The 25,715-nt window shown below is 45.6% G+C and overlaps 1 protein-coding gene across 1 annotated transcript in view; it reads left to right on the top strand.

The window, feature by feature from the left end:
• Positions 1–3,638: 3,638 nt before the first annotated feature.
• Positions 3,639–25,715, top strand: part of RTN1 (reticulon 1) — a gene marked incomplete at its 5' end in the record, with an annotated part of 123,108 nt that continues 101,031 nt past the window's right edge. Inside the window, one exon of the mRNA XM_084207382.1 lies at positions 3,639–3,828. Coding sequence (XP_084063508.1) covers positions 3,639–3,828 — 190 coding nt within the window. The remainder of the gene's footprint in view (positions 3,829–25,715) is intronic.

The following is a 25,715-nucleotide window of genomic DNA, read 5'->3' as shown; positions in this document are numbered from 1 at the left end:
TGAGACCACAAATCCCCTCAAGGTTCAAAGTCACTTTGTCCCAGCATTGTGCAGCATCCCCAGAGCACAAAGGGCTATAATGGAAAGAGAAGCAATTTGTGTGTCTGTGTTCTCAGACTTCATACATTCAGAGGTTTATAATGTCCAAAGGGTAGATCAAGATAATTAAATACCAATAAGCAGAGATAAATGAGCCCCATGCAGGTCAGTTTGCTGCACAATACAATACAAATTACCAGGAGCTTTTGTAAACACACTGAAAATAAAAAGAATTCATTTTTGTTCCTTGTGCCACTTAAACTCACACCTCTCTTAAATAAGTATTAGATTAAATCTTCATCCAGCCTAATTTTCCTGTAGGGAATTTAAAAAACCCCTGTAAATTAACTTCATGCAGGACAGCCCAGGTCGTGCCAAGTTCAAAGTTTTCTCTACAGCATGAAAAATGGACTAATCAAGATTTTTTGAGTATTGTCTCATTGCTCCTGTTGATCTTTTCCCACTCATCCTGGCAAACCAAAGCTTTGCTATCAGAAATGTATGTACCACATCTGTGATGGTCAATAGGAGCTCAGGGTTTGTATCCAAGGTTTGAAATCAGACCTCTGGTTCTCCCCTGTGATATTACATGGTGATGAGCAGAGCTGACTGCATTGCACAAGGCTGATCCAGGTCACCTGAGGACTGCACAAGAAATGGTGAAATAAAGTCCTGGGTTGCACTACAATTGGGATTCCCAAAGCAAAAAAGAAAAAAAAACCCAAACAAAAAAACCCCCAAACTTTTCTTCATGTATTTACATACAATTGTAGACTCATTACGGTTGGAAAAGATCTCCAAGACCTTCAAGCCCAACGTTTGTCCAAACCATGGAGTGCCACCTCCAGGCATTTCTTTAGCAGCTCCAGGCATGGTGACTCCACCCTTCCCTGGGCAGCCCCTGCCAATGCTCAACAACCCTTTCCTTGAAGAAGTTGTTGCTGATGTCCAACCTGAACCTCTCCCGGTACAACTTGAGGCCATTTCCCCTTGTCCTGTCCCTGTTCCCTGGGAGCAGAGCCTGGTCCCCACCTGGCTCCATCCTCCTGTCAGGAGTTGTGCAGAGCCAGAATTTCCCCCTGAGCCTCCATTTCTCCAGGCTGAGCCCCTTCAGCTCCCTCAGCTGCTCCTCATCAGACTTGCTCTCCAGGCTCCTCCCCAGCTCCCTTCCCTCCTCTGCACACACTCCAGCCCCTCAAGGTCTTTCCTGTCAGGAGGGGCTCAAAACTTTTCCCAGGATTTGAGATGCAGCCTCCCCAGTGCCCAGCACAGAGGGACAATCCTGTCCCTGGTCCTGCTGCCACATTTTCTTTTTATACAGGCCAGGGTGCCATTGTCCTTCTGGACCCCCTGGGCACTCTGCTGACTCCTGCTTGTCCCTGTTTCTACTCAGTAAGCAGAACACACAGTCCACACTCTTCCTTCTCAGTCTTTTACTGTGGCAACACTGCCTGTGTGCATGGAGCAGCCCCAGCCCAGGATAACCCTTTGGTCTGTGGAAATGAATCATTCCTAGTGGCCATGTGCACATTCTGATGATGCTGCCTTATCACAAGGCCTTTGTGATGGCCCAGTGCTCACACAGCAGAGCTGCCAGGGGCTCAGAGCTCTTACAGCCCTTCTCCTGAGAGCTTCAGTCCATTGCACACTCACACAAAGAGGCTCGTGGGTCATCCCAAAGAGCAATGGATGCAAAAGAAAACTGGGAAACCCAAACAAGGATGAGCATTAAGAACCAGGGGAAGACATATTTTTAAAAACAAAACATGTTTATATTATTAATTTCATTAATGTCAGTGTTTACATCATCAGAATCTTGGTGATTGTACATGTCAAAGGGGGAACCATGAATTTGGAAAATTAATCCCCTTTGCTCGTGAGGTAAACCCTGATGGTATGGGATGGGATTTTGCATTACAACCATGATGACTGAAATCATTGCTGCTGATCTGCAGCAAACATGTCCTATCTTGAAATAAAGAAAATCTAGTTAGCCTGGGCATGTTCTTGGCTGTGAGGCTGCTGAGGCCTGACCCAGAGGAGCTGTGGCTGCCCCATCCCTGGCTGTGTTCCTGGCAGTGTTGGATTGGGCTTGGAGCAACCTGGCCTAGTGGAAGGTGTCCCTGCCCTCAGCAGAGGGGTGGCACTAGATGGTCTTTGCTCTCTTAGGTTCCTTTCATCCCAAACCATTCTGTGATTCTCAGGCAGCAGCAGGATGGAGCGAGGATAAGGGTGGCAATTCCCTGGGAAGATAACACAAATGGAAATCCTCAAGGCTACTTTTGAAGCTTTTCATCTTGAATTGTGGTCTTACCCCAGATTTCCTTCCCCCTTGTCTGGAAAAAGTGGAAATGTTCAGTTTTCAAGCCCAAGCATAAGCTTGCTGTAGATGGAGAGGGTCTGAAGCCTGCCTAGGGATGCTGACAAACAGATCACAGCTGGAGATCCACTGCTGCCACAGGCAGAGAGCCAGGTGGGAATGGAATCTTCTGGCTGGGGCAATTACACTCCACTTTGTAGCTTGAACTGTCGCATGACAAGAGAGAGGCCCTTCTGCAAGGCAGGGAATTTATTTCCTTGACCTGTCAGTGCCAGAACTCTGTGCAATGCAGGAATGAACCCATACCCTTTACCTGGGTCCATTTCCTCATCTGTAAAAGGACAGCAAGGAAACTTGTTCCTAGTTCACCTCAGAAGTGGCACAGATTCCATGAAAGCACAGACCCTGCCCTGTGCTTTCATCTTTGCTGTATCTCATGCTGCTGCTGCCCTCACTGACAGCAAAAATCCCATTTCTCATCGCCCCAGTACACACACATGACTTTTGTGAGGCAGTAAGCAAGCAAATATAATGGCACAACAATAAAAAAAAAAAAGAGAGAAAAAAGAGAAAAAAAAATTAAAAAGGCCCACAGACACCTGCTGTGAGTTTATTTTGACAAGTGCCAATAAGCTGCGATCATGTCTCCAGCGCGGCTGCAAACAGAGAGGAGCCACCGCGTAAACAAACGCAGGGGCAGAGAGCGGCTTCCCCCGCGGCTTAGGGGCTGGCGGAGAGAGGAGGACCGGGCCGGTTTTAGGGCCGGTTTTAGGGCCGGTTTTAGGCTGGGCTTGCGGAGAGCTCCGCGCTCCGCCGGCCGAGCCCGGCGCTGCGGGAGGAGCCGGCGGCGCTCCGTGCCCGGCTGCGGCGCCTGCGGGATGCTCTGGAGCGCAGGGATGCGGAGGAGGGGGGCTGCGGGAGGGGACGGGGAGGCGTGTGCCCGCCTGCCAGGGGGCATTTCTTCCCTCACCCGCACAAGCCGATGCCTACCCTGCCGAAGCGGTTAAACGGGGGAGAGCGGCAGCCCGGCTGGCAGATTCCTGCCCTGTGATATGCCAGCCACAGGGTGACGCAAGGGCTGGAAGGCTCCAACTAACAAGCCATTTTCACCTGCGTAATAAGCGCTAGTGGAGATACAGCAGCGGCGGCGGCGGCGGCTCCCGGTCCCCGCAGCCGGCCAGACCCCAGCGCGGCCGCAGCAGCAGCCAGCCCGGCGGCCCCCGCAGCCCTTCCCGCTGCATCCCCAGAGCCGGAGAGCAGCGGCCGCCTCGCAGGCAGCATGTCAGCCCCGCCGGACCCCCAGGACCTGCTGCTGGCGGGCACCGGGGTGCACTGGGCTGCGGACGGGGCGGACCAGTACGCGGCTGGGGCTCCGCTGCGGGATGGAGATGGGGCTCAGCAGCGGGAACAGCTGGGATTCGGCTCCGCCAGGGAACACCCGCCCGTTACCATGGCGACTGCATCCCCAGGTAAAAGGCGAGGGGTACCCAGGGATGCTCAACAAAGGGGCCCTGGCAGCAGCGTCTCCAGGTTGTCTCGTTGCTGACGCTTCTTCTGTTTTCCTCCCAGCCTGGCTGCTTGGAAACATCGCTAACGAGTTAGCGAGCGCATGTAGGGAAACAGAAAATAACGAGGAAATGCGGCCTTTGCAAATAGCTATTTTTTGCTGATGTGGGGGAGGGGGGACGCAGGAGCCAGCCAAGTTCCCTAAAGCTCTTTGCAGTTTGTTAGGCACAAGACAACCAGATTTCAGGCAAATGTTGAAAGGCATTTGATTTCACCTGACTTGATGTGGATCTGTCCTCATTTGTCGTACACCTGTTCACATCTGGAGTGACAGATCTCAATCGACTTACTTCAGCTAGTCCCCGTGCCCCTGGAATTCCTGCATGGCCACTTATATTATTTCAACATGCAGCTTTTAATGGAGTGCCTATTCTGAAGTGTTTGTACATTTTGTGCATGCTTTTGGGACTTGTTCATTTATTTGTGGACTTCTTGCTTGCTGTGTTTTCCACCTTTTGAACACCGAGGTGTGTTCAACTTCAGGTGCATTCAGTTTAGGGTCTGCAGGTTCAATGATTTTCTGTTTACTTTTGGGATGTGTTCAATTTCCTTTGGTTTAGGGTTGCTTTCTTTAGTAGGTGTATTAACAGCAGGTGTATATATGTTAATGGATCCTAGGAGGCTTCAGATCCCCATAGCTTCTGGTAGAAATGTTTGGGGAAAAATTACTCTGTTTCATTCTTGGTGACAATTCCCTACTTTCTTTCCCTCTGCTGTCTGTCAGAGAACCCAAACAGCCAGAAACCCCAGCCCTGGGGGTGCTGATGGATCCCATCTCACTGAGAAGTAGAGGTTTCCATCACAGAGCCTGAAGCATTAAACTTGTCTTGAGTAAGTTGAGGGTCAGGGCTCGGGACAGGAATCGATCTCTGTTATGCAATAGCTGCAGGAGCATTAGGAGCTGCGTTTTTGGGCTGAGTCCCTTCTAATCCCCTCCAGTCCATCAGCACAGAGAGTAGCTGGCCAGGAGCAGCACAGTCTGTGTGGCTGTGTGTGCTGCCCTGCTCATACCCACACCAGTGGTTCTGCAGGGTCTCAGTGTGTGTCAGTGCCCGTGTGAGCTCCTGACATGGATGTGTCCCTGCTGCCTGTCTGTCTGCCTGATGTGACTGAGCTCAGGGATAAAACAGGATCTAGCACCCCTCAGCTGGTGTGGGAAATGTTTTGCTGTGTTGTAGCTCTGGGCAGGCAGCTCATCTGCTGATGTGCTGCTCATTCGCTGAGCCAATGTTGGGTTGTGAAACGTGACTTTCTACCGGAGGCAGAGGGCTGGGAAAGTCAGGCTGTGTGAGGGTGGGGGAAGAGGAGCAGGACTGGGGTCTCCAGGTAGGGCTGCTTCAACCATATCATGACAAAAAAGTGTGGGGGGAAAGAATCTTGTGAGCAATTTTTTGTTCACTGATGGATAAAAATATGGCCATGCTGAATCTCAGCATACAGAACAAAGAGGGGTGGTCTCTTAAACTGTGTAAATCACCATTAAATGGAATCACTGTGGAACTGCTTACAATTAATGTAGGCTTCTTCAGGCTTGACATGGCTGTAGATTTACACTTAGAGAATGCAGAATAGAGAGGCAGAAAGAAAAGAAAAAGAAGAAAGAAAAGAGAAAAAAAAAAGAAGAGAAAGAAGAAAGAAAGAAAAAGAGATGCAAAGAAAATTTTCAGCTTTTGTAATCCTCTGCAAGGGGGGTTTAGACGTGTTTGTTTGCTTCTATCAAACTGTGGCAAGGTGGAGGCAGAGTGAGTGATACAGATCTTTTGTTGGTGCTTGCTGGCTGTGGACTCTCAGGCTGTCAAATCAGCAGTACTGTAAGAGTAGTAACGTGCTTTAGACATTTCCCATTTTGTTTTCCCAGTTCAATAAAGAACTGTTGTGTGGCCGTGTGCGTGTCTGGCCGACCATGGCAGACAGAGCAGCATCCCAGGCAGGGCAGCCCTGCAGTCTCCCTCTGTTTGTGGCTGCAGCAGCTGTATTTCTGCTCCACGCTACCTAGAGAGCCACGACTCCCGCCCCCTTCACCGGGGGAAGTAAATAATTTCCTTGTTCTCTCTGTGTGACTAAGTATTCATAAGTTTCTGAATAAGAAGACTGTCATATTGTTGAATATCTGAAACTGTCAAGCTTTTCTGAAAACTCTTTATTTCTCCTGCTCAGAAAGAGATTCCTGCCTGTTCTTAAGCCATAGGAACGGACCCAGCAGGAGATGCACAGCTCCAGCTTTTTTACAACACTGCCATAATCTGCCATAAACTCAAACACTCCTGACACAATGGGCTATCTAGGGACACTTAGACAAGGAGCAATCCATCCAAACTAGAGTGAACTGGACAGAATAATTTTCAGGTAGCTTCCCAGCACATCCTGTATCTTCCTCCACACCTGTCAGACCAGTCTTTTTTTTTTTTTTTTTTTTTTTTTTTTTTTTTTTTTTTTTGGTGAAAACCATGGTTAAGCTTTCTGAGGCAAGAGCAGGGTCTGGACTCTGGGAGATTCTCTCAGCATGAAAATAACTGAAAACAAATGGGGGGAATATATCACAGGTTGTGCAGATATTTTCTTATACAACCTAAAAATTTGCAAACTTTCCCTGATCTTGGCTTTTGTTTTAAGTTTGAAAACCAGCCAGGGATTGTTGAAAGGTTCAGGAATATTTTCAAGCTGGCCGTGGGCCCGGCTTTGAGCCAAGCTGGCTTTGTGTCAAAACCTGGTGAGTGGTTTCTGAATGATGAAAAGCAATGGATTCCACTCCCCATTCTTTGGATCAACCAAAATCAGCAGTGATTGAGACTGCAGAAAAAAATTCCCACAAGGAGTGGAAAGCTCGGAGATTTCTCAAGCAAAGTCAGGGCAACAGGGAGCTGCAGATCCCACATCAGCCTCTCCTCTTGCAGGGCTCCAAAGATAAACTCCAGTAGCTTCTGATCAGAGATAAGGCTGTTTCTCTTGCTTTTTTCCCTGGCCCCTGACTTTTGCTGGAAATGTCTCTCTTCCTCAAATGCCTCAAAGTTTTCCTCCTTCCCAAAAATGAATTTGGTTCAGGGTAAGAGGACCTTGCAGGCAGCTCTTGCAAGGACTGGTGAGAGAAGCAGTCCTGAAGGGCTGGTAAGAATTACATGTTGGTTAGGAGAGCCCCATGTCACCCAACACACCATCTGGTCACAGATTCTGTTATTTTATTTTTATGCACAAACAGTGATTAAAATCCCTGGAGAGGAATTATTTCCAAAAATATTACACAGGCTAACAGGCATTCCCCAGGATAAATACATATGGTTTTCTCCAGAGAAATGGCAAAATGGCAGAATGGACTGTACCCCCATGCTGGGTGTGTTCTTCAGGGAAAAACAGCGAGGAGAGGGCAGGAACTCATACAAATGGTGGTTCCTGTGTAAGGATCTGGGACATGGGTGGGTGTCTGCAGGGTGATAGATCAGTGGAGTTATGCCCCCATGTCCATGCAGCTGAGGTTAGAGAGCTGCCAGCTCCTGCTCAGACAGGCCACAGCAGTCAGGACATCCCTGGCAATCCTGGCCCATTTCCAGCCGCCTCCAAAGCCAGGTCACACGTGGGGTCCAGCTGCCCAAAGGAGAGGAGGGCAGTGCCACAGGGGATGGCATGAATAACTGGGACATGTCTCTGGGGACACGATGGCACGGTGGGAACTCTTCTGGAGCAGCATCCAGGGGTTGGCTGGGATTCCCTGGGGTGCCTCAGTGGTGTGGCAGCCCTGTGCTGGAGGGAGTCACAGCAGCCATTTGGTGTGTGCCAGCAAGGGACTCAGAGCTGCTTGGGTGAGGCAGATGAGTTGAGGAACAGCCTCTGCCTGCTGAGGAGCAGTGGGACACCAAACCCCAGCAGTGCTCATGCTCTGAGAGGGGCAGATACAACACAGAAGGACCATGAGAGGTGCTGGCTCCCACTGCTCCATGATGAGGGCAATCTGTAGTGTCAGTGCTTTAAGTAAAGACCATTTAAAAAACCCCTTTATAACTGAAATGATTTGTAGAGGCTGGGTTTGCAGGTATGTGCTGTGCACCCAGATGTTCCCACCATGAGACACCCACCAACCCAGCCCTCTGCCTGCAAGGGGCTGCAGCGAGGTGCTCCTGCCATAAGCCTCAGTTTGCATGGATAATGCTGCACCAGGGAATCTCAGCTGATGCTTTCTCTGCAGTTACTGGCAGCTTTGCACCTCAGCAGAAAGAGATTTCTGATGGTTCCCAGGCAGGTTGAGAGCCCCGTGGTTCACCTGGGTGGGGAGGGGGAGGCACAGAGGTGAATGTCTGCCCTGCTTGGGTTTGGCACTGACACTTTTTGGGATGTCAGATCACGGACAGACGCAGCAGATTCCCCCAAACAGATGGCTCTTTGTGGCCTTCCCACCCCTTCCCAGGTGTTGCTCTAGGAAGATCTCCTTCTCCCCAAGCATCCATGGCCATGTGCTGCTCAAAGCCACCACACTGGAAAGGTCAAGACCCAAACCCTAATTTTTCAAGTTGCTGTAGAAAAGTCTTGATATGGTGGGTTCAGTGACCTAAGCATGACACAGGGGAGCCTCAGCAGGTGTTTGGAAGTATATCCTGAAGTGCCAGGCAATCCTGCTCAGATTGAACCACCTGAGGCCAGATTTAGTCTCACTTTGGACGAGTACATATTCATGCCAATTCTACTATCAACATTTCTGATTTAGAGAACTGAATTTGGTTTTTCCTCTGCTGTCTGGACTAGCCAGTCACAAATTCTGATCTACTGCTGTGAGTGAAGGGGACAGAGATCTTTTTGGTGGAGGTTCTCCCATTCCCTGATGTTTTGTTAGTGCAAGCAGATTTTGCAGAGGGACAGAAACAAAGCGGATTTCTTCTCGGATCTTTCCATTCTTGTAATCCTCATGAAGCTTGAAAAAGTAGCCTAAGCCCAAAGTTAGCCATCAAAAAAAAAAAAAAAATCCTGTTGAAGTACCACCCTTCATTCTCACTTGTGCAAAGTTGGAGCAATGGCTCCTGTTGGGGTTTTCCAGAAATGCTCTGCATTTGGGGTGTGTTCAGAGGTGCCTAAAACTCCAGGCATAAAATCTGTGCAGCAGTGTAGTTCCCAACTCCAACAGACCAAAATGCAGCTGTTTTTTTCCCTGTTCCTCACAGGGATGCAGAGTTCTGCCTGCTTTTACTGCCACGCTGATGAATTTCCTTCAGCCTTCACGGCTGCAACTGGGTTGAGGAAGAGGATGAGGCAGATGAAAGAGTAAAGTGGTACCAGGGAGGGTGACTCACCTGCCTAATTTTAACCTTCATCACTCAGTAATGAAATGTTTTATTTATAGAAGAGGAACTGAGGGGGAGAGTTTGGGGAGGAGGAGAATGGCGTGGAGGGGACAGGCTTTGGATGTCCCAGTTACTGCAGGAGTTGGGTTTTGTGAGTTGCAGTATTTTCTGGGCTGTGAATCTCCCCTGGGCTGGGTGGTTCATTATCTCTCACTGCTACAAAGGTCCCAGGAGACACATCTGTCTCCTTTTTCCTTCAGCTCTGGAAATGCCACTCAGTAACACGTCTTATGCCTTATTTTTACCATAAAACCTGTATTGTGCTGGTATCAGTCTGTCTGGGGACAGCAACCCCAGAAAATGCCTGCATGTTGTCTCTGTTTCCATCCTCCCAGAGAAGTCTGGGCAGACCCCACAGGTCTGTTCATCATTCACCCACCTTCCCACGAGGGATCCTGCCCAGCTGCATGGCCTGGATTGGCCCAGGATGGTCAGGACTAGGGTTAGGCTCTGCTTTCAGTCCTGAAGCCTGAGCTCACCCCAAGACCTAATTATTTAGAGCACAAGAGTTCCTGAAACAACCAAGGAGTTGTGCTGCAGGTCCACATCATCAGCAGGGAATGGAGTTTTTTAAATGGGTGACTTCTTAGGAATTTCCCTCACTTTCCCTCCTCAGTTGTTGGTACCTGTAAAACGGGCCAAGTACACACTGAGATTTTCATTTTTAATGTAGCATTTATGTCTGTCCTTCATGTACTATTCTCTTACTTCTAATTCAGGACTGCTTACAAAATTCTGGGAGGTTCTTGTTTTTCTTAGGTTGTTTGTTCCTTGTTTGTTTTTTTTTCAAAAGAGAAGGTGGCCTCCACAGAGTAAACCATGTTTCAAATAATGAAGCATTATTTGTAATTAGTTTTCTAATTTAGGAGAAGCTGTAGGGTTGGCATGATTCAGCACTCAGGAGCACACATCACATTTAGTATTCTAGTTTTTTAAGACATTTCTGATTTATGGTCAGTCTATTCCTCCAAGAAACCTCCTGCCTTCAACAGGGATGATAAATTCTTGGCACTCACCTGCGAGGCAAGACTTGAAATAGAGAGGACCTTAATCACCTATTTCAGCCCTCCTTGTTTCAATGAAGTATTTAAGATTCTAATTTTATGGAACATAAGTGCATTCTTAACTGTTATTAAAATTAAGATGGTCTTAAGTATATTCATAAAGGTGGTGAGCATGTTTTGTTTAAATTAGGGATAAATGAGGTAGAAGATATATCATGTATAAATTGGCTTTATTACCCACTAGACCAGACTGCTTCAGGACAGTGCATGTGAAATGGAAGCACCTGCACTTACCCATCTCATTACAGCACTGTGAAAATCAACCTTTGAAGAGATCAAAAACTTAGAATGAAAATCATAATCATGTTGCTGTTATTTATTTTGATCTATCATGTGCTTCTAGGTGAGAATAAAAATTGTTAGAAATGACTACATCCCTCATAATCCTGTCACTTTCAAATATTACCTCATAAACATTGGCTTTGTGCTTTAATATTCCTTAAGAGAGGGCTTTCCCACCTTTATTTAAATAACAGCTGATAAAAGAATTGCTTGCATATTTATTTCACTGCTGTTCTGAGCTGCCTGCCCTTGGTACAGCCTCCTGCCATCGTGAGATCTGGTGTGAGGAAAGGGAGCTGCTTCTTCAGAGATGATTTGGACACAACTGCTGCAGCATTCCCAACATCTCCCTGTCTCAGCAGTGGCTCCCATCCTGGATGCAGGGAGCTGATGGGGCAGGGAAGATGCTTTCTGCACCAGGGTGACTCTGCAGAGTTATGTCAGCTCCAGGCTTTTCTGTGCCATCCAGGACAGGAGTTATGGCTTATTTTTCAGCAGTGCTGAATTTATTAACTGCAGCTGATTTATTGCCTGTAGCTTTAAAGACATTGAAGGGACTGTGAACCCTAACTGTGGCCAGTAAAAAGGAAAAAAGGAAATACATGGGGCAGCCTTGTCAGGCTGGAAACTTTCCTGCTTCCAGTCCCACAGGATCTTGTGCTTCTCATCTCTGAGGGGTTTTTTTTTTGGTCCAGATTATGAGTCCATGTCTTGGGTGCACATGTGGGTGCTCCTGGGTGAGCCCTGCGGCTGAGAAAGAGGAAACACCAAGTCTGGCCAGGGCTTTGTGTCCCAAACACAGCCCTGGGTGCCGTCCCTCACCCCATGGGAGCCCTCAGGGACATTTCAAAGCCACAAATGCAGAAGTTACAGATCCAAATGACATCCCCAGCTTTCCCTGCGCTGCATTAGTCACTGGCTGCGTGACCAAACAAAAATCCTCACCCAGGGCAGGCTCTGCAGTACAGCTGTGCACAGAGGGGCTGCAGACAGCCTGAGCCATCTGAGCTTCTGCTGATGTTCTCCTGCTGAGCCTGGGCTCCTCCACACAGCTCCCAAAACACTCAGGGGCACCTGTGAAAGAGGGACAGACTGCATTTAAGGGTTCTGACTGATGCCTTGTGACCTAGAACAGAGACCAGACAGAGCGAAAGAATAAAGTAGGGATTTATTAAAAGGCCTCAATGGATCCACCTTGGGCAGCACAAGAGCCCAGCCAGGGCTACACCTCAGGTGAACCCAAAATGGCCACAAAATGGACAACCAGTCACAGGGTCTCTCACTTTTGTAAGTTCTGCTCCATTTGCATATTGGAGTTAATTGTCTAATTCTAGCATTAGAATATGAAGCCCCATCCTTCTTGTTTTTCTCTCTTCAGTCCGCATTGTTTCTGTTCTTGGGCCTGAGATTTGGGTCATTTGTCCTTGGTCCCCAACTAGAGAAGGAATTGTTTTGTCTCCCTACTCTGTGCAGAGATCTCACCATCCCCTAATATGAAGCTCAAAGTACAGACTAAAGCAGCACAGAATCTGAAAAATATAACAGCTAAAATCTGAGCCATCATGATCAACAAGACAGTTCTGCCATCCACAAGCCCAGTCCATCCCCTAAGTCGGGGCCTACCCCCCCACAAAGACCATTTTGCACCTCAGGAAGGTGGGGACTCCCTCACCCCACACAGGGTTTGGTGCACAGGTAACCAGCAGAGCAGCTCTGTTGGAAATGGTTTTAATGCCAAGCTCCCGGGCAGGCAAATGGCTGGGTCCTGAGCCCGGCTTAAAGGCTGTTCTGAACTGCAAAGGGCTGGATCCTGAGCCCGGCTTAAAGGTTGTTCTGAACATGCAAAGGGCTGGATCCTGAGCCTGGCTTAAAGGCTGCTCTAAATCTGCAAAGGGCTGGATCCTGAGCCTGGCTTAAAGGCTGTTCTGAACTGCAAAGGGCTGGATCCTGAGCACGGCTTAAAGGCTGTTCTGAACTGCAAAGGGCTGGATCCTGAGCCTGGCTTAAAGGCTGTTCTGAACTGCAAAGGGCTGGATCCTGAGCCCGGCTTAAAGGTTGTTCTGAATCTGCAAAGGGCTGGATCCTGAGCCTGGCTTAAAGGTTGTTCTGAATCTGCAAAGGGCTGGATCCTGAGCACAGCTTAAAGGTTGTTCTGAACTGCAAAGGGCTGGATCCTAAGCCTGGCTTAAAGGTTGTTCTGAATCTGCAAAGGGCTGGATCCTGAGCACGGCTTAAAGGCTGTTCTGAACTGCAAAGGGCTGGATCCTGAGCACGGCTTAAAGGTTGTTCTGAATCTGCAAAGGGCTGGATCCTGAGCAGGGCTTAAAGGTTGTTCTGAATCTGCAAAGGGCTGGATCCTGAGCACAGCTTAAAGGTTGTTCTGAATCTGCCAAGGGCTGGATCCTGAGCACGGCTTAAAGGTTGTTCTGAACTGCAAAGGGCTGGATCCTGAGCCGGGCTTAAAGGTTGTTCTGAACTGCAAAGGGCTGGGTCCTGAACCTGGCTTAAAGGTTGTTCTGAATCTGCAAAGGGCTGGATCCTGAGCACAGCTTAAAGGCTGTTCTGAATCTGCAAAGGGCTGGGTCCTGAACCCGGCTTAAAGGTTGCTCTAAATCAGCCAGCACCGTTCAAGTGTTCACCTGTATCCAGGTCAGCTGCATCCCTCTCCCTGTGTGAGACACCCAGGGCAGGGCAGGGCTGGGAGGTGAAACCTGCAGCCAGCAGAGCTGGGGATCCGTGTCTCCTCCTTGCGCTCTCCGTGGAGCAGCATTCCATGTGCTCTGTGGGAGGGGGGATGAGCTTTCCCAGCTCTCCCCTGGCTGCTGGAGCAGGGGGGGCTCTGAATCCCAATCAGTCTTAATTGGCTCTTTCCCCTGCTGTCCCTAATGCAGGGGTGGAAAGGGACGCGCTCGCCGCTCACGTGCATGGGAGATGCTTTGCACATTTCGTGATGTTTTTATTGCTGTTGACTTCAGCAGTGGAGCACGATGCAGCATACTGGAAATGAAATGTGTAACTTCAGCTGAGCTGCTCTGGCAGGTGTGGCTGTGTGATAGCAGCAGCAGCAGGCATTTGTAATTTGCAGACTGATTTTAGTAAAACGTCTTCTCTGTTTCCTTACAAAAGTTACAAAAATGCGAATTGCAGTTTTTTCATCCTCATCTCTAAGGATGTAGCATGTTTGTCATTTTGCTGGGTTGGGTTTTGGTTTTTTCTTTGTATTTTTTCCTTTTTATAACAAAGGTTTATAGCTTTGGTAAACATCATCGAGGAAATGCTCTAAACTGCAAAATTGCTGTGCACTAAATTTGAATTGAGACAGTTGCCTTTGATGTAGAGCTAACCTAAAGCTGAGGCTGATTCCTCTCTTTTGCAGCTTTTGCAGTTCTTTAAAAAAAGACATAATGCAGCATTTATGTAGTTGCTGATTTCTCTACTGTTCAAGCAAATTTTCATTGGAGTGGTATGTAGAATTGATTCCTCAGAATTTCCTGCTTATCCTGAAAGTCTCTGTTTATAACTTGTGATTCTCAGAGCTGTAGAAAAGGTGTTGGGCCCAAGGGTGACATTCCAAGATGATGTGTGAGAGTTAAAATCCCAGAGGAGTCACCTCCTCTGAACACATCATTTATGGGAAAAAAATAAAATAAAATAAAATAAAATATTTGGAACCTCTGGGCAGTAGCTCTGTTTATCATTTTAATTAAGAAATCCTTATAGTAAATTGGCTGGTAAGTGGCATCTCTGTTGCTTGTAAGAGAGGATTTTTGTAAATTCTTAGTGTTTAAGGTGGTATCTATTTTTCCATGTAAAAAGTTCTGTGAATGTTTAATGAGGGTATGTTGCACACAGGACTGAAAAGACAAACAAGCAATTAATTGATTGAATGGACAGATGTGGAGTCATTAAGTAAAACCTGGATTACTTTTACAGGGATGAAATAGGAGCTCTGCCTATGAAAATGCATACCTACCTCTGCTGCCAGGAGAAAGGACTGAATTTCCTGAATTTTTTTTTTTTTTTTTAATTTGTCATCAGATAAAAAACCCTTCCCATGACAAATTAAAATAGTATTATTGAAAATAGTGAATTATTAGAAATAAGTGCATATATTTTCAAACTATTCTCAGATCAATTCCTGTTTCACCTTTTTGGCTGGCAGCATTGTTTCAAAAAGTACCCTTGCTTTTATAGGAAGATATTTATTCCAAATAGACATAAATTCCATTTCAAAAACACTGATTCCAGCCAGCAAAGTTCTTTATTCTATTTTAGAATTGCCATGTCATGTACATTTTTTTTTTCTCTTGTGGTTTTTTTATTTTTTTTCCCACTAGCCTAAAAAATACTGCTGGAGATTATGGAGGATTATCTGAGCAGTTATCCTAGTAAAAGCCAGTTGCCATTTTGGGAATATTTTTTTTTTTCTTTTTCTCAAAGTCCTTTTGACATTAGTCTTTATAATTCAGTGCTGTGTAGTAGAAGTTCAGGTCAGAGCTGAGGAGAACAGGCCTGGGGATTAATGCTGTGTGAAATAAATGCAATCTCCCTCCACTTTGAACGTGCTAAGCAGACCATGTATAATCCCTGGAATATTTGGTGGATCTGCCAGGCCTTGAAGATGGCATTTGTAATATTTGTCTAGCTACATGTATTTTTACATCTTGTCCCTCCCTGTGCCATCCAAACTCTACTCAGAAGTGAGGAGAAGGGACTGAACAAAGAGAAGTAAACCATTCCCAGGAGGGGATTTTAGAGTTTGGGCTTCTTTATTTCCCCCCTCTCTCTGCTGTTGCTTTTTAATGAATCGTTCTTCTAACCTACTTTAAATTGAGCTTCAAGCATGCTGGATGTTTTGCAGATGAATCATACTGTGCACTGCACTTATGCATATCTGCTGTGCAAGTACACTGTCAGCTTGTATTTGATAACCTACCAGCAAGCAGGATCTTTTTTTATGGAATCTTGGGATGCTAACGTTGTTCTCCAAGTGAGAATAATGCAACCACTGTTAATAAATCAGCCTGGGCCTCTGGATGTCTCACCACTTTCACTGCATCCTTGATTAGCATTATCCTCAGAGGTATAAATTAAAGAGGAAAATATATAATCTGGGAAGCTTTCCAGCATCATCTTTGAAAATGAGAGCTCAGTGCTTTGCTGGGATTTCTTTGGTGGAGGAATGCTAATAGCAATGCTGAAGATGTGCCCTGATTGGACCCTAAAGAGTAGGAAGATGTACAAAATAGCTTATTTTTTTTTTTCTTTGTCATCAAGATAATTTCTGATGTGATCTGCACTGGTGAACAATTTTCTACGTGGTTCTGTGAATTGATCCCAGAAGTGCAGCTTTAGTTGCTCCATTTTCTACTACTTGTTCCCTTTGTCTGCCATCTGCATCAAACCTGGTGCATGGTTTCCCACCTCAGGCTGCAGACAGCTGCCTGCAGCTGTTGGAGGGTCTGAGACACTGGCCAAAGCTTGAGCTTCACCAATAAAAGGGTCAGGAATTTCTTCTGACTGTTCCTACAAGGTGTCACCACAGCTGGATGGTGACTCCTGACACCTCCCACCCTGCCAAGGGAAGAAAACTGTGCTGCAGAATGTGCTGATTTGCAGAAGAAAAAAAAAATTCACAGGGAGGGTTTGATTTTTGCAATGTTCCAGCTGTGCTAAATGTGCAGAAAGGGGAGTTTTCAGCATATCAGCAACATCTTGGAAATGGAAATGCCACATCTTCCAGCACTTTCTGAGTAAGTTTTCCCCTTCCCTGCCCATAATCCACTCAGCATTGACTGGAACTAGGAGTTTGGCATGACTTGTGCCTGGAGTTCTGCTGTATGATGTCTGTGTTTCTGTTTGCTTTCTCCCTTGGCCAGCTCTCTGCCAACATCTCCCTTTGCTTTCCAAGAGATGGTGAAAAGCACAGAAGGCAAGACAAAGCTGTTGTTCCTCAGGCTGTCTTCTGGGGAGACACAAGTTACCTTTATTGCTGTTTTCCTGATGGAACATCTGATCCACAGGATGGTGGAAGGTCTTACAAACAGCCCCCAGGAGCTGCATTTGAGCTCAGTCTGGGTCTGAGGAGGCCCAGGTAGTGCCAGGCTTCTCCAAAGAGGTTTTGGCTTCATTATCAGTGACTCAGTTTACAGGGCCTCTCAGGCTGAGACTCCTAAAAGTCATTCCTCTCCCCTGAAAAAATGTAGGGCAGTTATTTTTACTTAGCTCCTGAAGATAGTTTTTTTTTTTTCCTGCATGTTATCACTTTTAAATGAATATTGAGGATCCTTAGTTATGTTTTACAAAGGCATTCACCCTTCCAGCTCAACAAAATAGAGGGAATTCCATGTGTTATTTGCCAGCTCTACCGACTTTGGTAGATTTGCTGAAGCAATGTGTTTCAACATTTCCTGACATTTTTCCTGTGGAGCTTTCTCTTCCACAGAATGGTTTTCTGTTTCCCCTTGATTTGAGATGAAAAGAAAATTGAAAATAATATGAAATTTTCCCACAGGACAGAATTTCTTTTGCAATAGCTCAGCTTCTAGGTAATGTCAGGAATAACACAAACCACTGTGATCAGTGTGATTAATTTCAATTCTGCATTTATGACTTATTCCTTGACATTTCTGTCTGAAGGATTATGACATAAACCCACTATTCTCAGGTTGGAAATACCCATTAAAACTGAGAGCTACTGCAACAGCAAGTAGGGTTTGTGAGCACCTATTTAATGCAGTCAACAGGGTTGTGACCTTGGATTTCTGTCACTGGAAATGAAATTGCCTCCTGGTCCAGCCCATCTCATGGCTGTAACACCAAGCAGGTTATTTTCTCTTTATGGCAGATGACTTTGCCAGCACTGTGGTGAGGAAGGCATGCAGTGTTCCCCAAGCCACAGCTGCCCAGGGTCGTTGGATTTAAATAATTATCATAGAATTACAAATTATAGAATAGGTTGGGTTGGAATGGGTCTTAAAGAGCGCCCAGTTCCAGCTCCCTGCTGTGGGCAGGGTCACCTTCCACCATCCCAGGTTGCTCCAAGCCCCATCCAACCTGGCCTGGAACACTTCCAGGGATCCAAGGGCAGCCACAGCATCTCTGGGCACCCTGTGCCAGGGCCTCACACCCTTACAGCAAAGAATTTCTTCACAATATCTGCCTTAAACCTACCCTCCTTCAGCTGAAGGCCGTTCTTCCTTGCCCTATCCCTGCATGCCCTTGTCCAAAGTCCCTCTCCAGCTCTCTTGGAGTCCCTTTAGGCACTGGAATGGGCTCTAAGATCTCCCTGGAGCTTTCTTTTCTCCAGTCTGAGCCCCCCCAGCTGTCTCAGCCTGCCTTTATAGATGTATTCCAGACCTGTGGTAGCTCTCTGCTGGACTCATTCCAACAGGTCAACATCATTATATAGCGCTCCTTCTTTACTCACCTAAAAATGTGACTTGCCTGTTGATGCCAAGCAAGGGAATTAAAGTGAGGGAAGGCAGCAAGTGAAACTCTTTCTTCTTAGTCTCTGTACAGGAGTTTCCTTTTGGAGAAGCTCTTCCCTTCTCATGCTGTGGGAGCAGGAAAGCAATGCAGCTCCCCATGAGGGGGAAGTGAAGCCTTTAGGAGCCATCAGGTTCCCTTTCCTGACCCTGAACTTGGAGCTGCAACAGCTGCTCTCTCAGATTTGTTGTGCTGCTTGTTTTAGTCAGCCTTTCAGAAAAAATAAATAGTCTGTTCCAGAAGTTTTCAACCAATTTCAGTCCCACCATTCAGCTGGATGGCAGCAGCTGCTAGAGCAGGTAAAATCCAAATCTTAGCAGGAGTCTTCTGCTCCTGCCTGCTTCCAGCACCAAGGGTCTCAGGCTTTTGTAACTTTTAGAAACAAGGAGCCAGATGTGAGCAAAAAACCATGTTGAGCAAAGAATCTGCAGAATTGGTCACCCAGATTTCTGCTTACAACTACTCTGCTGTGCCAGGCACGAGCCAGTTTCTGAGAAGATTAATTAAAGAAGCTGGTTTCTAACCTTGTCTAGCATAAAGTCGAGAGGGAAAGGGGTGTTTGCTCCTGTTGCTTGGTGAGACTGACAGGAAAAATGAGCTACACTAAAAATCAGTGTAGGTAGAAGGGTAAAATTGTGTAAATTACAGAGGAGCGTCAGTCCAGGGAGGAGAGGAAGTCAGCATGGAGGGAAAAACGAACAGCAAAAGAAATCCCAACTACTCTCAAGAGTTTGGATTTCTCATGCAATGGATTTCTCACCAGTTTATGAAGGGATGAAGTGATGGAGGTTAAGTTTATAAATTCAGCAGATGCCTTTTGGTCCACATCTCCTGTGCCCACAAGATCTGGAGGCGAAGTTTTCCTGCAAAACCATCTCCCTCCACCCTTTGTTCAGTTGGAGCAATTAACATAATTGCATTTTAAAAAAAGCCTTTGAATGCATTGCTGTTTCTCAGTTATTTCTTTCAGTCAATTGAAAGGGCTTTCAAATCCCCATTCTTCAAAGCACAGACAGGTCTGTTGAGCCTTTCACCATGTGAGTAGTACCTGGAGGAGTGCTGAGCTACAGCAGGACTGTGAGTTGACTCTCCAGACCTTTGGAGGCTGGCTGAGCTCTCCCAGCTCCTACATCTAGCACTAGAAAACCACAAGGAAGGCCATGAAAAAGTAGAATGGTCTCAGCCACCTGTATAAACATTCAGAATAAACAGGAGGAGGTCATGCAGGGACAGGGCACCTCAGCAGCGAGAGCCAGCTTCCTAAACTGGGAGGGGAAACCCAAAATGAATCCATCAGAGAGGAGCTGGGGTGTTGAGGGTAACAAGCCAAACCCAAACCACCACAGGCTGCAAATCTTGTGCTGTTTTGCTGTTGCTAAACACCAGGCTGAGATGTGGTGATGCGTTTTTGATGTTCAAGATGCAATAGATGGCCTGGGGATGAGTGTGGTGTCTAGTCTGGAGCAGAACACATCAGGAGCAATGCAGAAAAGCCAGAGGAGAGGGACCAGAGTGATCAGATGTCAGGGAAATACAGCCTAGGAGGGGAGATTGAAAGAACCAGGCTTGTTCTGGTTCTGGAAGTTCTGGAATTATCTGCCTGGGGACGGGGTGGAGTCACCATCCCTGGATGTGTTTAAAAAAAGCCTGGATGTGGCACTGGATGCCAGGGTTGAGTTGAGCTGTTGGGGCTGGGTTGGACTCGATGATCTTGAAGGTCTCTTCCAACCCAGTGATTCTGTGAGCTCTGTTTAAGCTAAAAGTGAGAATCACTGGGACACAGAACAAGAGCAGCCTCTAAGTGCTCTGAGTTCATGAAAACCCAAGCAAAGAGCCTGAGTCAATCCAATCTCCAGGAATGTGTGTGGCTTCAGCTGCAACATTCAGATGAAAGAGCTGGAAAAAACCTTGGAGAACGTGGACCTGTGGGACAGAGAAACCCAGGCTGGGTGGGTGGTGGCTGCAGCTCAGGTGCAGGAGTGGGCAGTGCAGAGGGACATCACCTAGATGGCAAAGGAAGTGATGCTGCTGCCTGGAGCCAGTAGTGGAAGCAGTCTTTCAAGTCTTTTTGTCCCTGTTTTTGGTGAATCTAGAAGCTGAGGTGAGGAATGGCAGCAGGAAATACACGAATGTTTTATTTTCCCGTCTTACTTTGGCTCCCACCCGGCACAAACCAGCAGCTTCTCTTCCTCTTTGAAAATGTGCATCAACCACAAGTCACAGAAAAGTAGGAATGGCTGATATTTTTGTGTTTCAGTGTCTTTTTTATGGTGATTATTTATTTTTTTAAAGGAAAATAGCTTTATGCGTGTTTTACAGGGAAAACCCAGCTTTCCTTAGAGGGGAGTGGGTGAATTGACTCCTGCAGACAAATCTCAACTTAGAATTCAGTAAGTTGGACAAACAGCAAACTTCAGCACAAAATAATAAGATTTTGGTTTTTTTATTATTTTTGATAATAACAAGGATTTTTAATAAATGCAGGCCTGGCAAACAGAAATTATAGAAGATAAAGTGTGCAGTGATAGTTGGATATTAAGAGCATAGTGCCTGCATCCAAGGAAGGAGGAAATGGAAAAAGATACAGCAACTACAGTCTTAATAAACTGATTTAATTAGTATTGTTGCAAACATAAAGGGATGATGGGAAAAGTGCATTTATAAATGTGGACTGTGAAAACAAACTTGATGGTTTACTTCAGTAAGAGATTGATTGTTTTCTGACAGCATTACAGTGAAGTTTAAAGCCCAGCACTGCTTGGAGCACCCCTGCTGGGGAGACAGGCTGAGAGATTTGGGGTCCTTCAGTCTGAAAAGAGAAGACTCCAGGGTGACCTCATAGTGACCTTCCAGTATTTAATGGGAGCTTATATAAGAGAGGGACAGTGACTTTGTACATGGGCACATAAGTGACAGGACAAGGGAGAATGGAACTAAAACTGAAAAAACTTTTAATCTAAAAGAGGGGAGATTCAGACTAGATACAAAGAAGAAATTTTTCACTGTGAAAGTAATGAGAGCCTGGCACAGGTTGTCCAGAGAAACTGTGGCTGTCCCACCCCTGGAAGTGTCCAAGGACATGATGGATTGGGCCTGGAGCAACTTGGGATGTGAAAGGTGTCCCTTATGTACCTGGGATGAAGCAGTGAAAGCAATGAGAGAGGCATCAGAGAAAAAGAGTTGAAATATTAAATACCTAATACTTGGTTCCAATGTTTTTGATTTCCTTTGAAGCAGTTTTAATTCAATTAAAAAGAAAAGAAAAAAGGAAAAAACTCCAGTTTTATAGAAATTAATTTTTCCAGTCAATTCTTTTAAGTAAAAATTTTCCATGCTTCTGAAAGGGATAGGAAATAATCAAAGAGCATTATTTGGAGAAATATAGCACATCTTCCCAACTGTGCTAATATTGGTGAGAAAACATCATTTCATGAGACCAACTTGTGAGTCAAATTTGGAAATGACTCCCTTTATACTTGGGCTCTGTGGACTGCTCATGAATATTGGAAGTGTGAGCTGTGCTGCTTAATTGTAGCTTCTTATATGAGTCACATGATTATTTAATGAGGATCCTTGATTGGAGGCATGAGCAAACACATCTCTTACACACACTTGACTGTGCCAATTTCAGGGCTCATTTTCTCTCAGTGCTGATACATAACACGCTCGTCATTGGCCTTGGCAAACATTTCTTTGCCAGAAAAGAATAATTTTTCAAGTATCAACAAAAAATGATACATGGGTTTAGCTAATATAAAGGGTGTAATAGAGCAACAGAGTCAAAGAAGCACGGAATTATTTAGGTTGGAAAAGACTTTTAAGATTATTGAGCCCAACCATTCCCCCAGCACTGCCAAGGCCACCATTAACCCATGTCCCCAAGTGCCACATCCACATTCCTTTTAAATCCTCCCCTTCACCACTTCTGTATCATCTCCCTTGTAACAAAATTAAGAAAATAACATTAAGATTCACTTGTGAGATACGCTTGGGTGGCAGCAGCATGTGGGAATTTTATTAGGTGAAGTCAGAATCCTCTTCAGGAAGGATGATCCATTTGCTTTCTTAACTCTGCTGCGAGTTGGGATCTTGGGTTTTTTTGGTGTATCTGGTATGTTTAGGTTTCTCCTGGGCATGAGGGTGGCTGTAATTCTCACCTCAGAACAAGAGTGGGTGTTGCAGCTCCAATATAGCTGCTCCAGTGCCACATCTCGGGGCCTCATCCTGCATCCAGCATTAATGGAGATCAAAAGAGCTCCAAAAACCAGAGAAAGGGCTTGGGTTGGAAGGGACTTCAAAGGTCATCTCGTTCCAGCTAGAGGAGATGGGTAGTTCTTACCATTTGTGTTACACTGCTCGTGTGACAATTTTCTCACAGAAGTTTGTTTATTAAGTTTGGGGAAAAAAACCTTTGTGTTCCCTGAAAACTCTATTAAAGCACAGAGCTACACCAGATTTCAGGAGAGCCTTCTCTGAAGTACCATTTCATTGGATTTAAAGCTGTGTTCCATGAATATAAAACATGACATATGTGATCTTCCCTCTGCCTAGCAGCAAAGGCTGATGCTGATGTAAGACAGAGTCAATGACCTGCTCGGGTTGAAAAATAATCTTCATTTTTTTCACTGTAAAGGTCAGTGCAGTTGCATCAGTCCAGGATACCTGACCTACTTGATTGCTGAAGTTACAGATTATTTTAATAAAGTACAAAAATGAGATTATCTCTTTGGAAAGTGACTCCACAGGTACAACACAGTCATTTTCTGTTCCAGCTATGATTCCACCATTCCAAACACTGACGATTGTTTCCCAGCTCAAGTAAATGTTGTAAATTCATTGTGGTGGCATGGTTATTTCCAAAATTCCTTGGTTTATGTGTTGGTTTAAATTATTAACAAACTGTCCTTACAAGCACACTGCCAAGTCAGCCACAACTCCTTGAACAACAAACATAATCAAAATCAAATTCTTTCCAAAACACAACATTGTTTTTATGAATAGATTCACTGACCAAAGGAATGACAAATTAAGGAAGAAAAAAGAAAAAGAAAAGCTTGGAAATCTGAAGTTGGGCATGGATAAAGAAGAGGGGATCATGGCAGTTCTTCGAGTATGCAGAAAACTCACATTTGGGAAGAAAAAATGGAGAATGGTCAGGAAAACATCTGGAAGGTGTGGTGCCAGGTGTTGTTTCCTTTTTGATTGGACCAGTAGTTTTCTCATAAAATATGAAGACCCAATTTTCATGTTTTTCAAAATTTACAGATCTTAGTCTGTATGTATGAAGGAAAATAAGGTCTCAAATAGAAGTCTGTGCATGCTTAAAATAATCTTGATATTCTCTGCTTTGCTGACTCAGCCTAAATGGCCTAAGAAGTTGAAATTCTGGGAATGCCCAAGTCTTTTCCCAGTTGCTGGTCTGGGAATGCTACACCCCTATTACAGAAAGGATTTTATTTAGAGAGGCAAACTCTGGCCAGTTCTTTATTAGATTTTAGCTTATGTTCTCAACACAGCAAAATCTTGTTGAGTTGGTAGCAGGGTGGCATTGACTAGAATAATTTTCCTTAATTTCTGCTTGTGGCTGGTGGTGCAGTTCTTGATTGAGAGATTTTCGGCTGCAGGAATGCACTTTCCCCCATCAACCACCATGAAAAGCCGAGGACAAAATCCATGTTTTAAACAGATCCCCAAACTTCTGTTTTAGAGCTTTGAGATATCATTTTTTCCCCACTTAGAAGGGAATATATGCATTTTATGTAACCTTGAGTAGCTATAACAGCAAATTATGTTTTCTACAAAATATTTGTGTTTTCTTTCACAGACCAATGGTCTTAAACTTACAAAACCTGATATTAAAGTGGTATTGGACTGTGGGTATTTTTTCATTTCATTGTGTGCAATGCTGAGATAAACTTCCATACAGCATGACATTCAAATGCTGGGATTTGAGTGGGACTGTAGTTAACATCATTATCCCATTGGGCAAAAACATGATTTCTGAGGAATTTAGAGAAGTTCTTTTGCCTTTTTCCACCTGGGGGTTTCTTGAGGCCATCTTGAGGATGGTCCCATCCAGTTGGACATCACCTTTGCAATACAAGATGCTCCCACATTTTAGGGACCTCCAGGTGGAACAGCACCTGCTGGGAGCGTCATATTTTGGGGATCTGAGGAGAGGATGTGGCACAGCTGTGGGTGTTGTGAACACACCTGGGAGGGCTCCAGGCTCTGCTGTCCTGCTCCAGCCCTGAGTCACCCTCCTGTCACCTACCTGCTCTGTGTTCCAGGTGCCATGTGGGTCACTGAAAGGAAGTGAAACCTCTGGAAGGAAAGCAAATCACTTTCTACTCAGGCAGTGAATAGCATGAGATTTTTTTAGGGTCTTTCTTTGGTTTTAATTGGATTTCAGTAATTTAAAATTCCTCAGAACTTTGCTAGCATAATCTGAATAATGCATTTATTCACACAAACATACTTGGGCATGTTGCAAACACATGGTGCAGTTGTTTTGCCTGAATGATGTGCAGAGGTTCTGGGGGTCAGTAAGATGGGCTGGAATGAGCAGTGTGGGCTCAACCAGGGAGTTGAGAGAAGAGGTTATTCCCCCTATTCAGCCAAGGATGGATAGAAGGGAAATTGAGCTGGCTGAGCTAGCTTTGAAATGCCTCTGCTTTGAGCAGGGGTTGGGCTGGAGCCCTCCAGAGGACCCCTCCAGCCAGATTTTTCCTGTAATTCTGACTTTTAAGACCCCGTTTTATCACCATTCTCTCTACTCTTCTTCTACCTACTGTTCCTGACCACTTCCAGCTGTTTTCCCATTATAGCTATAAAGGTAATTAGGGCTATTTTAAAAGTTGGCTGCTGACCCTCAAGGCATTTCTGCACCAACAAAGGGCTTGGGTTGCTTCTCAAACCCAGCTGCCTTTCCTGTTGCTCTGCTGTGTAAGTCCCTTCAATCTTTCTGGTTCACAGACTGAATTAATGAAATAAAATATATGTGTTTCTGCCTGAGACTAGGAATTTTCACTTTCCTCAGGAAAACAAACAAACAAACCAAATAAAAAGTTGTTTTTCTTAAATCCCAGGTGTTCAATTTTCTCCCTGCCATTTCCTTTCACTTCACTTTGGAAACTACTTATTACTTTTATGAAAAGTCAGCTTGGGAAAAAGACACTGCACATAAATTGCAGTACAGTCTGCCACTACCACTGCGCAACAAAATCTTTCTTCTTAGCTAAAATAATTGGCTGAATTTGGCAGAAACTTCCAAACGTTGGGGTTGATCAAGTGTGAGCTTTTCACTCAATCACCTACCAAGACCCCAAATCTCAGCCTTCTTCAATTCTGGCAGCGCAGCAGGGAATTCCTGTATCCCTTATTTGTGCTACAAAGGCCAGTTTTTAACAGTGCAAAGCAGAGATTTGCACTGGTGAAGCTGCTGCTGGTTTCAAGGAAGAATAAACTGGCAATGGAGTGGTTTTTTTCTTGTCTTATAGGAGTGAAAAGCTGGGCTGAAACCAAGGAGAACTGTGAAGGTGCAGGGATGAGTTTTCTGTGAGGTGATTTGACTGGGCAGCTGGAATGGGGACAGCCACCTCTTCTGTGCACATCTCTTTCCCTGTCTTTGTC

Source organism: Fringilla coelebs, assembly GCF_963513975.1.
Source record: "Fringilla coelebs genome assembly, chromosome: 6".
NCBI classification, from domain to species: Eukaryota; Metazoa; Chordata; class Aves; order Passeriformes; family Fringillidae; genus Fringilla; species Fringilla coelebs.
Note: the sequence above shows the minus strand (reverse complement) of the source record. Positions and strands in the feature narration are given on the sequence as shown.